Below are 12,880 nucleotides of genomic sequence, written 5' to 3' on the forward strand. Positions count from 1 at the left end.
TCAATGGGCTCCAGTACTGTTGTTGCCATAGTTATTGTTGTTTCTAAAAACAGAGCAGAGATAGCGGTCCGGCTGCCAATGCCTCCACTTACGGTATTATCTCATATTGCACTGTATAGACATGGTTCATAGAGGGACTCGAGCGTCGTTCCACTCTCTTGCGGTGTCGGCATGGAATCGACAGGAGCTTTCCAGCCGCGTTGCAAAAATAGATACACCGGGCTAGCCACTGGCGAGATGCCTAGCATCGTTTGCTAGGGACCTCGAGGCCCAATTACCTGTCCGGCTACATTATCAACATGCGGAGACTGTCCATGACCGCATGGCATCAAGCTGAAGGCTGCGTGCATTTATATCCAATCGATTGCTACAAGGACGATCCTCTTGCTCGTCCATCACCAACCCGAGACGCCCTCTGTTTCTTGATAGCTGCTGACCACCCCTACCATAGTTCAGATGACTCCTACCTAACCAATCACTGGATTATATTGGTTCCTGGAGATCTCTAGGAATCAACGACGGCTATTTCTGGAGCTTAGGCTACATTTCGCCTCGTACTTTCTTTTTTTTGGGGGGGGGTTCCAAAAGACATAAAAGGCCCAAATGTCTCCCCAACATGAGCCTCTCTATCAAGTCTTTCACTCTCTTTGACTTACTCTTTATGTCACACATCGATTGCCCTCTGCCATGCGAGTTGACTTTCACAATGGAGACTTCTTCGACTAGAACTTGGGGTGTTGATGGGAATCCAGGTAGGAGACAGTCTCCGGAGCTTGTATTAGTGCTAATACATTAAGACTACCCTGTGGGTGAGACTCGGCTGGTATCTCCCACCCCCATCTTTGAAAATCAGGTGGGCACAATGGGTAATCCTATCCTTATTGATATTGTCGATCCACGAGCCGACATCGAAGGTGGCACCATTCCGGAGACATTGTCCAATGCTTCATGGAGCCCCATATGTGCCGGTGAGGGTAGTAACCACCATGGATATCAAGACCCTGACCTTTCTGTGGATGGAAGAAGCGCTGGTTCTCTGGAAATTCAGGAGGGCACGACCTATAGTCCCATCCTTATTAATAGTGTCAGTCCGCGAGCCCACACTGAAGGTGACACCATTCCGGAGTCGTTGTCAATCCCTCACAGAGCCCCATCTCTGCCGTCACGTATGTAGGGCAGGAGGTTTGCCACGGTCTCACGGAAGATCAGCATCACACCAACCAAAGCCGCGTCCTTTCACCTTGGGAGACATCTAAGAGCCCTTCACAGAATATACATCCAGGCAAGTAATTCCGAAAGCCTTTATTTATAATGCGATGTGCTAACTGCTGTTAGGTTGCACTACCAAGGGTTGTACGCAAGCCTCCACTGTAGATGTCCATGATACCAGTGGCTCTCCCTCTTATTCTCAGAATGGCAGGGAACACTTGCCAAACGTTGAAAAGGTCAATGGATCTGCAAAAGCTGACGGTGCGCTTATTCTTTTCTCTGGCATATCCATGTGCTAATCAAAGTAGTGCAAATCCAAACTATTTATAATCCTTCTCACTCCCTCTCCAGGCTCATACAATCTCTAAAAAATACCAAGACAGACTCCATAAGAAGTTGCATCGCACATAGGCCAAGCCAAGATGGGATGGAGTTCCTTTGCATCAAGCTGCAGTGGTACTCTCATGCTGAGCTTGGACAACTTGCTCCGGATCTGCTGAACGAATATATCCATGAACAAGGTCTTCACGAACTTACTGGTGCGCCGAAGAAGAGAGCAACTCCCCCGGAGCCACGGAGGTCGTCTAGAGAGAAGAGGCGTCGGACACGTTATAGTCCCAGCATTTAAATCTACAACCTTTTTTCTTAGTTTACTTTCTGTTTTGTTCATTATTGTCTGATACTCCAGAATTTTATATATATATTAGTGTCTGCAGTCCAAAGAAAGCAAGACTACCCTACTATAAGCACAATATTAAAGTTGCCCGGTCCCTATATCCGCACCAAATAGCCAGGAATGGATCCTATTATTAGAGTAATATACGGCCACATCATAATCCATGCCTCATGCGTCGCTTTTCGCGCTCAAAACAGTTAAGGCGCTTGTTTGGGCTCTTCTCTAAATAGACCTCTCGCTTGCGCTTCTGATTAGGTGAAATGTCGCCCAGAGGTATTCGTCGGGTTTGCAAGGTTGCTGGCGTATCCCATGAATATCAGATGAACAATCTCGGCGATGGGCCATCATAAGAGAATGGGCAGCGAAGTTGTAAGCTACCAAGTAGCACTGGCACAGATACTCCTTGGATTGGAGTGAGATGCGAATACACGAGCTCTTCGTTCCCGCAAAGGTATATCTGTGTGACCACAGTGTGATTTTAAAAAGGGCCCCGCGAGTCCTATGAACATGCACTTGTTGTGTGCACTTTTTGCGGGTGGATACCAAAACAGGCCAATTAGGCCCCCCCCCCTTTCTTCCAAGAGTCCTGAATCCACTGCCGCCTTTTGTTGGCCGACAGTAGATGGTGATAGTAGAAGAACTTTTCCTCCAAACTACAACATATGCCATCTTCACAATGTACAAGGATATTTGAAAGCTCCCACAAACCGGTTTTGCTAAGATACCGCCAAGACACAGCACTATCCTTAACAGGAAGACCCACAATATTCGCTAAAGCAAATTAATTATCTTCGCAAAAACCACTTCGAACCTCATCCTGTGTTTCCAATACAAAAGCTTGATAGTCCTTAGGATTCAGTTGTATCGCGTTCTCCCATTTCGCCACTGACTGAGAAGCCTCTGCCTCGAAGACAATAATTTATGGAAAGCCACGGCATTCTTCCCACTGTCGTAAGCGGCGTAACCTTCCCACTATTCCATAATGACTTCTCTCATAGCCCTTGGATTGTAATTTCTCGCGTATACGTGATAGTTCTTCCCAAGGCAACCTCTCTTTTGAAATATAAGGCTGTAAAATCGAAATTTCGTCGTGTGCCCATTTTGTCCACTTGTCGGGACGCTTACCATAATATTTTTGTTTTGTTTTCCATATTTGCTGCCTTATTGCCCTGGTAGTTCTATTCGAACCGGTCTCAGTTAAAAGATCCCTTTTAATAATTTTAAGATCCTCAGAATTAATCTGGCTCTTTTCATGCCACCTCTTTAAGACCCGGATCTCAGGATCCTTCCAGTACCTATTCCCTTTACTCCGTAAAGGCGGCTCTCGCTCTTCGGATTGTGTGTGTGATAGGAAGTCACTTCGTGGAATATAGTGATGGGTAGTACAATCCTCCTGTACTGGATCATCTTCGGATTGTGTGTGCGATAGGAAGTCACTTCGTGGAATGTGGTGATGGGTGGTACAATCCCGTACTGGATCATAAATAGCCCTGGATGGTATATATTAGTGTCAGATTTACTCCGGAAAATTGGGCTTCCAACCTTCCTAAACATGATATACCACAATTTAGGGCGCTTTGTTGCTCGAGTCCTTTATTATTAGGTCCCAAGTGATAAAGGTTCTGCTCGGTATGAGGAGAACACAAATTTTTTTTATTGAATTGCATAATGATGGACCTGCACTGCGGATATAAAAAATATAATTTCTCTTAACTTAGGCTGGGGAAAGGGGGTACTTAAAGTATAGCCTGCAGGCTCAAAAGTCTGCTATTTTAGAGACCATATCCGGAATGCCTTTTAGTAAGATGCCTACTACCCAGCTGCATGGGATAAAAAAAATTAGGTTGTTTCTTTTGCACACCTTTGCTCCCTGGTTTGTCTAAATATCTGGGCACCGGGTGTGGATACTCTCTCTCTTTATTGGATACATGATTCCTAGTTTCTTAGCTGGGTAGATATCGGTTGCTGCATCCACGCTTTTGAGAGCTCTATATCCCCAATCGCCCATCAATATCACTGGTAGTGCGCGGTGGGGGTGGTGCTCCTGGTTTCTTAACACCAGTGGTATCGTAGGCCCCGCGTGGATTTTTTGAGGCCTCCTAATATCGGTCAGCGCCTTTAACATCCCATTTTTATGATGTATCTTACCTTTGTTGTCTCTTTAATCTGTGCCATTACTGTACCGTACTAACTTCTAGATTGGGCTTGGCTTTTAAATAGTTAGACCTCAAGCATAGGATCAGTTGAACCAGAAATATCCAAACCTTGTCACAGGCAGAGGAAGTCCAAGTCCAGATAAACTAGTATCCGACTGCTCTCTGCAAGAGTATGAAAGGAGGGCCACTGTAATAAAAAGAAACCAAAAAATCAGCACCAGCTCTAGGAGGGATTCCATCGAACGTTGTGCCAAAATATCATCGGGGTAGGTATAAGCTGTATTTATTTCTCTGTCCTAATACATATTGACAAAAAAGGAAAAAGGAAAAAAGAAAACTAAATGCTTTATTCCCCCTGCTTATCCGAAACAATAAGCCACTCATGTTTTTTAATCTCAAAACGTTTCTCAAGTTTTGCCCATTTCTCCTTCGAAATGAGGTCTTTCGCCTCATTAAGTTTGGATTGGAGTTTCTGCCGTTTATCTGAGTCAAAATTAGGGGCGTAAATTACTTTTGGGCAGGTTATAAAACAATCCTTTTGAGGAGCATTCTCGAGCTGGGCTAAAAATAGTAAAAAATACTGGCGGTCTTGAATACTAATGCCGAGGTATTCACTGAAGGAAGATATTCCGGACTCTGTCTCAGCTCTGATGATGTCTGGTGTCGGCCGGTTTGACTGGAGTATTGGAGGGATATTCCTGTCTGGTATTGGCTGCACTGATGGCTGGTTTAACTGGGGAATTGGGGAGGCATTTCTGTCTGGTATTGGCTGCTTTGATGGCCGGTTCAACTGGGGCATTGACGGGGTATTTTCATAGTTTAGGATGTTTGCATTGGTAGACGCGGGGGCTGTCGGCTGTTCGCTGCCTGAAGTGGGAAAACAGGCTCTCCAGAGTCCCAGAAGGCTTGAGATGTATGACTTGGCCTGAGCGAGAGTATTGGCCTGAGCGAGAGTAACTCTGGAAAAGAACATGCTGAAAGGATGTACTGGTCTATGCCAAATTGCAGTGAGCACTCGAAGCAAGGCTGGTATCCTGACATTTTATAGACCAAGCCGTGCTTTGTGACGTCTCGATGGTGAGCTTCGAATTACCGAGTTTGGCAGTAGAAGCGAAGCAGGGAGCATGGGTGGAATCCTTTGTATATGACACACTTTGATCATCTCAATTTTGCATAAGGAACACCAACTAGAGCTACTACATGACAGATCTCAGTATAGATCCCAATATTGCTATCATGCGTGATGAGATGACTCTGTAGTGGTGCCGCGCAGTCCTGTGTCGTTTGATTGGAGCTTCATCATACGGCGGTGGGCCTTGGCATTCTGCCTGTGGTCATTACCCCAGTCAGATCGTTCCTTTTTATTGGCCAACTACAACATGTTCTTAAAAGGACAAGGCACATAACGTACTTTAGCATGTAGGAAATACATCCAATGCTGGCTAGCCATAGAGGCATCCCAGAAAGTTCGCACTTGGGAGATATTTGTCATCAATAAATGCATTTAGAAAAGGATGGCATTGTCTTGGGTCGAACTTTTCTAGAGTCCCCAAGAATTTCGGCACAATTCCACGATTGCATAACCTTAAGTCGGATATGCTGTAGACTTAAGTACGTGGACATCCAGCTCACGACTTTTCGGTTGGTTGCCAACCCATTTTCCACAAAAGAGCCTAATTTTTGACTATTATTCTTGGTTAATTCACTTAATCGGGAGATGTTATTATTCCGAGTCCAGCAGAAATCCAACTTGAAAAGGTAATTTTGCCCTGAAATTTAAAGTTACAAGAGGCTTATATTTTTAAATACACCAGCTTGGTCTAGGCATATGCAGGCTTTTAACATGACAAGAAATTGCATACGCACGGCCATATCTATCAATTTGTCAAATCTCAAGGTGAACCCACAGGAAACTCACGGGGTTGGTCGTGTACAATTCGTGTATTGTAGTTTTCAAGAAAAGGTGTTGCGGCAAAACCATTAACATTATGAAGATCGGCTAGTTTTGTAGCAAGAGGTTTATCTTCTTGAGGCCATCTTATAATGGCCCAGCCCCTTTTTCTATGTTGTCGAAGAACATAGACTGGAAGGATAGTTTTGGTTTTGTGTGCCGTTTCAAACTTGTAGTCGTAATTATTGACGTCAATGGCCATATACGTGCGGTCCCCCCATATTTCAATAGCGAGGAAAAGAATTCGATTGTCGCGCTCCCAGTTAGGAAAAATTTCGTTGACAATTTTGTATGCTGAGGCACGGTAGTCTTGAGAATCCAGCTTTTCTGTATGTAATTTGATAACAATCCGTTGCGCGTCCTTGTTTTCGAATATCTTCTCACGGATATCAGCGATGTTGGCCATGGTTTCCGCGCAATTAGGGGCTTTGTAATCGGACTTGACAAAATAGTTCAACGAATGTTGAACATGGTAAGCCTCGAAACAGAAGAGTTGGTAAAGGTAGCAAAGTCACCCCTTCTTATTCCTGGAGTTAGCTGTATGACACTAATCCTAAACTGGTAAGTAATGCCGAAAAGCGAGCCCTTACCATATCGGACTCAACTCAAGGCAACTGATGTGATGACGGGTGCCTACAGAATAATACTTTAGTAACCTTGAAGCGATAAGCTAAGTTCAATATTAGCAACATGGCTGCTTATCGGAACATTGTTTTGGGTTCAGAGGGCATATAAAAATAAAAATTGGTGTTTTCTAAAGTAGAAAAGCCTACAAAACCTCTAACATTAATTATCCTTGCTGTTCTTCACGCACTAAATACAAAGTAGGGCACCCCGAGCACGATTCCCAGCGCATGTTTGCTTGCTATCTCTTAATAATCTCCAACCATCCGTCCATTATCAGCAACTGTCGTTCCAATTTTGTGACTAATCACGACAACTAGGAATAAGATAGATAGATATTCATATTATAGTCCGCATCTGTTAGTTATTAGCCGATTGACAGGCTCGCATAACTAGTTACATGATGAACCATCCTTGCATATTAGGGGCGGTGTAGAGTGAGACTCCCCCTAATCTAGCCTCCCGCATTTTGTGATTAACTTCTAGGGGAAAACCTCCAAAACCATAGATGACTCTACACATATATACTCGGTACAACTAGGGATAACTTTCTTGCGAACTTGGGGGAGTTTCGTATTGGTGGCGTTGGCACTTTCCCGGTATCCACACAATATTAACGATTTGTCGTGGCTGAGTTGTGTTGGTTGTACAGTTGCCTTGGCCACAGGGACTAGCTTTGTCGCAACGGAAAGGACAACCGCAGCCTTGAAAGAACTTGTCCTCCCAGGTGCACATCTGGAGGTGATTAAAATCTAGCTTATAAAAAACTGGCTCATGACTAACCTTCACACGTAGCAGGTCTTCTCGTGGATGGTCTGAATAGAGGAAGCAGTGTTTCTCATTCCCGATGACGATGCCGTGATGTTAGTTCCATAGCCTACATCATGGAGACAAAGATAAAGTATTTATAGGCAACTCCTACTTCCTCAATTTGCAGGCTGGTGCCTCGAAATCTACGCATTAAGCCACCATGCATTTGACTGAGTCCATAACGCAAACGACTGGTCAAGACAAACTGTCAGCGTTTATCTGTGACAAGAAGGTACTGTGTATTTTTGGTATACTTTAGCGCCCATAATTACTCCGATCCGCTAGTATAATGCTAGTGGGGAAACCAATCCAACAAGAATGTGTCCGTTTACTCGAGGTGGGGTATGTTAGCTCTTCTACCTCTGGACAAGGGCATTTCTCATCCACCAATATCAGACAGAGGGCCAAGCTGGGCCAGTATGAGATGCTGGGCCTCTGCTGGACTCCTAATAAAAACTTTTATCTACCAACTAGCAAGGAACTGGATCTCATAGCATCATATGCAACACTGCATTGTGCTCATGCACGATACCATGATCACTAGTTATATCACTGTGTGAACACATACCAGTTGTAGCCTGTAAATTACTGGTCTAAATGGGTTGGTTGCCAACCCATTTTCCACAAAAGCCTCACTCCGTGAGCAGATCCTAGTCGCAGCCTTACTGGTTCAGATGGGTTGGCTGCCAACCCATTTTCTACGGAGGTCTAGCCTCATACATCCCCGGTTGTGATTGGAGAATCACTTGTCAAGTGAGTTGTTCGTTAATCCATTCTTTACAAGGGTCTTACAGTATCATACTCTTGTGATTGGAGAATAGCTCATTAAATTCGCCAACGCATAGTGAACAGGAAGCTTGCCGTCCGAGCACACTCATCTTGTAATTTGTCAATAACTCGATAAAATGGCCTGGCAGCCAATATGTTGTAGATGCAGCCTCACAAGATTTAGCCTGGGTTCTTTCCACCTTTGTACTTCTTCCGCACGAACATCTCTCATTTCGGCCACTATGGATTCAATACAAGCAATAATTCAGGCGGCGGCGACTTTATCGAACATAGAGGACGCAGACAAAGAAAGTCTACTTAGCCACCGCGAGGAGCTAGAGTCTGCGTATCAACACTTAAAGGCTTTGTTACAATGCTCACCGGCAACACATGGTATGTTTCTATTCCCTATGCAAAGGGATTCAGGCTCATAAGCAGTAGCATCCGCTCCTCAAGAGACGTCGGCCTTTGATGCTCCAAACACGCAGGCAGCAGCTTCCTCCCCTTTGGGAACATTAACCAGCGAACCTTCAGGCACGCAGCCAGCGGCGCCTGAGGATGTGGCTCGCAAGAAAACGGAAGAGTTCATGAAATCCCTAGACTCGCATCAGGAGGAGATAAAAGAGTTTCTCGATAATATAAAGGAGCCTGTGCTATTAAGCAGTACAGACTGGACGTTGGAAGACCCTTACATAGTCGACATATCTTTCACCGACAAAAATGCCCCACCTCTTGTTAAATTCCGCTCGCTCTTAGGTGCAATCGGTTTAGCAGATGAGTACATCGTATGGGAAAGGGCTGATCTTCAGAAAACAAAAGGAAAGAGAAAAAAGAGAATCAACGCAAGATTGGACGCTTTGTGTGATGATCTAAGCTCTGGCAACAAAAAGTCGTCTTGTTTCGAGAGGTATGTGAGAGAAAACCCAGATAAATTCGACAATAAAGAAATGGCAAAGCGATACACGGAATTTGGCCTCAAGTATCGCGTGTTCGGAAAGATATATTCGTCACTAGCTAGGGTGCACTCGGATGTCACTGAACCAGGCACGCACTATGGTGTTCTGGGTCTATTATTTCTCTCAAAAGAATTGTTTCGGCGTCTAAAATATGCTTACATGCCACAACTTGCAAATGCCATACTAGTATCCAAGTGGGCAGAGGTTGCTGATGCAAAGGATGAATGCATATCTTCCTGTCTCAAGGCCAATTACGGTAATTAACGATAATCTTTTTAGCTGTCTTAATAATCTATACTGACATTTGGATAGAACGAGTCCGGAAAATTCGGGAAACCAGAAAACGGAAACACAGCTTACAAACATATGACAGATCTGAAGAGCAAAAAAAGCGTCAACATATAGAGGACCCTGTTTCCGGTATTACTCGGACAGATGTCATTGGGGGTCCGTATTTTGTTGATTCACAAGGGTATTCTCTCGACCCTACTTTCACCGAACCACTTCCGTACCCACCTGCCTTCGTTAGCCCTGGTGGACCACAGTACTTTCCAAGTTTATCACAACCTCCCCCTTCTATTGGAGATTCGCTTATATCACACGATATGTCGTCAGAGCCACATCCCCCTTCCGAAGGGGTTGGCCTGTCGCCTGGGGAGATAGAATCTGCAGTGGGAAATTTTCTTTCTAATCTGGGTATGGAGCAAAACTATGTGGACTCCTGCAACACAAACCCCCACACTGATACTGCAGCTTGTGCTTGAGGCCAAATTTCTTGCATAAGCATTCCAAATTTAGTCTCAGTGATCCTAGCATGTAACTTTATGTCAAATTTCCCTTTGAGAGAGCGGCCATGATGATATCCCAGTTTTCACAAGAGAGCAGCGGCAGTTCGTCAGTATAGTAAGCCTTGCCAGGCAGCAGCCTCTCCCCTGGCCTGTAGGTCGGTGTTCCATTCACAGGGATCAGAAGATAGTAGGTAGGTTTAGGATTTTGCGTATTTTGGACGATTTGCGCGCTTCGGACGAAGTGGAAAACATTACATTGAAGAACCTGAGTCACTCGATCAGGTCAATTCCAGCAACCAAATTCCAGTATTACTTACTATATGCCCTTTCTTCTTTATCTCATCTTTTAATTCTTTGATTTCTTTCTCGAGCTCCTTTCCGCCATATAGCCATGCCTCTCCCGGCTTTTCTTCCCCAATAGTCACTCTCCGTTGGCTGAGGATATCCCTAATTCGGCTGACAGTATTCCCAAAGGATTGGGAAAGATCCTCCTGTGTAAGAGGCATGATGAGACAATAGGAAACTGGTTGGGATGACTAGTTAGTAGGTTTCAAGATAGCCATGAGAATCATTAGATATTAAGACACCGAATGGTCAAGGGAAGCGGGGCTGTTGATGCCCGACCCGGTCCGATTATTCACGTGATACGTGTCCCACCTGTCCGAGACAAACAATATTATCTCTAGTAATAACAAATTGGGGTCTTTTCGCCAACAATCTGTTGCGGCAGATACCGCCACGAATGGCTGGTTCGCCTGGTGAAGTTCCTGAACCACAGCTACTACAGCACTCAAGGCACATTGTTCATTGGCAGACGGTCACATTTCTGGGGTATAAATTAGATGTCCTTCCCGGATAATCTCAGCCCGCGCAGCCCAAACATTTCAAAATTATAAATAGCAACACCAGATGGACAGAGAAAGTAACTCTCCAATCAAGAGCAATAAACAACTCCGAAATTACACGTCTATCAGGAGATATGGACACAAAGAAGCGTATGTTCCATTCGTTTACTATATCTTACGAATCTCACAACCTATAGCATTTTATTTCATCGAACCTAGAGATGAATACCGATGTTGCTATCCGGCTACACGTCCACTCCTAGAGATTACCTTGGATATAATTACCGCTGACTTGTGGGGAAATGCTCCAAGCCATGAAAGTTTGATGAATTTATGACAGAGCAAAGCAATAAGTGTTCAAGGCAGGCGTCGAGAAATTCGGGAAGTGTCGTTTCTTGAGTTTGGAGCTTTAGTTGTTTTTCGGCTTCTTCCCGTAGTCGCTGCTCTTCTTCAAGGCGCCGGCGCAACTCCTGTATTTCCTGAAGGGACATTCTGGCCGCTGTTGGATAAGCGGCCATCATCAACCTGGGAACTGGTGTGATATTTATTTTGGCGTGGCTGCTGCCAGAATCCTTAATTGGAGTGGTAATTATGTGAGCCAATAATTTTGTTTGTTCTGCCGCCTGGACCTATCCGTTGCTCCAGTAATCCGCTACCACTTTGATTGGTGGGTACTAAACAGACCAATCAGCGTCCCCTTTCTCCCGAGGAATCACCACTTACCAGTAACTAGTACGTAGTTAACTTGCTGTCAGATATATGGCTAGTCCCGAAGAGGAAATAGAGTACGATTGGTAAAAAGATCTTATCTGAATAAATTGAGCTGGGTTGGGCTCTTCTTGATTATTCTTCTTGGTTGTTGTTTTTGTTGTGTGCTCCGCGGGGGCTTTACCGCGATCTAGTCACATGATTCTGGTCCACCCATGGTCATAGTTATTATTTGACACTTACTCAGCTAGGAATGCTTATTAAGCGCCCCTAGGGATAAATAGCCATGACTCGAGCCCAGCATCAATGCTCTTGACATCGTCGTCTCATGCACCTCGAGCGCTTTATTGGTATGCTTGGCATCTCTCACCCATTTCGATTGCAGATTTGGCCTACTCTCTGGTTCTTAATGGCATCCCTAGCTAGAGGCATCAGCTCACTGCTACCTCTGCTTGGCCGGCCAGCCACGGCAACACCTAATAATGTGAGATATATCCTAAATTTAACCACTGCAGCAGGACTTCTACTAAAGAGAGTTAAGGAGGAATTATTGTCCCTAGATCTGGAGGAAAATGATTTTCTGTATCGGATAAGGAGAAATTCGCGGATCGTATATGTTTCGATCCTTGATGAAGATATCCTTCCTCCTGATTGCAGAACAGATGGCTACCGAGTTATTTCGAAGCTGCGAAAAATTCCGAGGTGGGAGGATAAATGGAAAACGCTTACTGTTCGAAGGAGCTTCCAGGGCATCGAGAGTACCCCAGACGAATTTTCGCCACACGGACTGGACCTCGGACAGATTAATATTCCTTCTACCATCTTTGTTAACCTTTTAGACCTGACAACAATTTCTCGTATCAGTGATCGTATCTCTCGTGTAAGGTGTGGTGATGGGACGTGGATACTAAAGGTTGCGCGATTTAAACATGAAATTCCGGCCTTACAGCGAGAGGTTTCGGTATACTCTACTCTAACATTGTCTGGCTTTCCACATGCACCGAGATTTATTGGCTTCGTCTACGAGGAAACAAAGGCTCGAATAGTTGGCTTCTTAATGGAGGAAATTTCGGGGAAACCCCCAGATATACAAAATCTTAAAGATTGCACGGAAGCTGTCCATCTGCTGCATACATTTGGAATTATTCATGGTGACCTCAATAAATACAACTTCCTGATAACAGAGCACGGTGTGAAGGTTTTGATTTTGAAAACTCCGCTGTTCAAGGAGATGTGGATCCAGCGGCAGCTGAGGAGGAAATAAAAGCCCTTGCAGTCAAATTGGAGGACAAATCAGGTGTTGGCAAGCGTTAAGTTCCTGGTCTGGTTACTTATCGAGCGCCTTAATGGGTAAGAGAGAACCTACTTGTTGGTTTCCTAGCCTTTTAA

General features: G+C 44.7%; 4 protein-coding genes across 4 annotated transcripts; 3 read left to right on the forward strand and 1 right to left on the reverse strand.

Moving 5' to 3' along the window:
* Positions 1-706: 706 nt before the first annotated feature.
* On the forward strand, positions 707-1,837 carry ATNIH1004_011536 (uncharacterized protein; the record flags this gene model as incomplete). The annotated part of the gene is made up of 4 exons (XM_033576098.1): positions 707-752; positions 798-1,166; positions 1,336-1,470; positions 1,518-1,837. The coding sequence occupies 4 exons, from the start codon at positions 707-709 to the stop codon at positions 1,835-1,837; spliced, it is 870 nt and encodes a 289-aa protein (XP_033421953.1).
* A 4,096-nt stretch (positions 1,838-5,933) lies between these two features.
* ATNIH1004_011537 (uncharacterized protein) lies at positions 5,934-6,398 on the reverse strand (the record flags this gene model as incomplete). Its single annotated transcript, XM_033576099.1, has 1 exon — positions 5,934-6,398. The coding sequence occupies one exon, from the start codon at positions 6,396-6,398 to the stop codon at positions 5,934-5,936; it is 465 nt and encodes a 154-aa protein (XP_033421954.1).
* Positions 6,399-8,436: 2,038 nt separating this feature from the next.
* On the forward strand, positions 8,437-9,914 carry ATNIH1004_011538 (uncharacterized protein; the record flags this gene model as incomplete). The annotated part of the gene is made up of 3 exons (XM_033576100.1): positions 8,437-8,587; positions 8,636-9,406; positions 9,463-9,914. 3 exons carry the CDS (start codon positions 8,437-8,439, stop codon positions 9,912-9,914), a joined length of 1,374 nt encoding a protein of 457 aa, XP_033421955.1.
* A 1,986-nt stretch (positions 9,915-11,900) lies between these two features.
* Positions 11,901-12,755, forward strand: ATNIH1004_011539 (uncharacterized protein; the record flags this gene model as incomplete). The annotated part of the gene is made up of 2 exons (XM_033576101.1): positions 11,901-11,975; positions 12,033-12,755. 2 exons carry the CDS (start codon positions 11,901-11,903, stop codon positions 12,753-12,755), a joined length of 798 nt encoding a protein of 265 aa, XP_033421956.1.
* Between the last annotated feature and the right edge of the window lie 125 nt (positions 12,756-12,880).

This window comes from Aspergillus tanneri (assembly GCF_003426965.1).
Source record: "Aspergillus tanneri strain NIH1004 chromosome Unknown AapTan_8_pilon_pilon_pilon, whole genome shotgun sequence".
Taxonomy (NCBI): Eukaryota; Fungi; Ascomycota; class Eurotiomycetes; order Eurotiales; family Aspergillaceae; genus Aspergillus; species Aspergillus tanneri.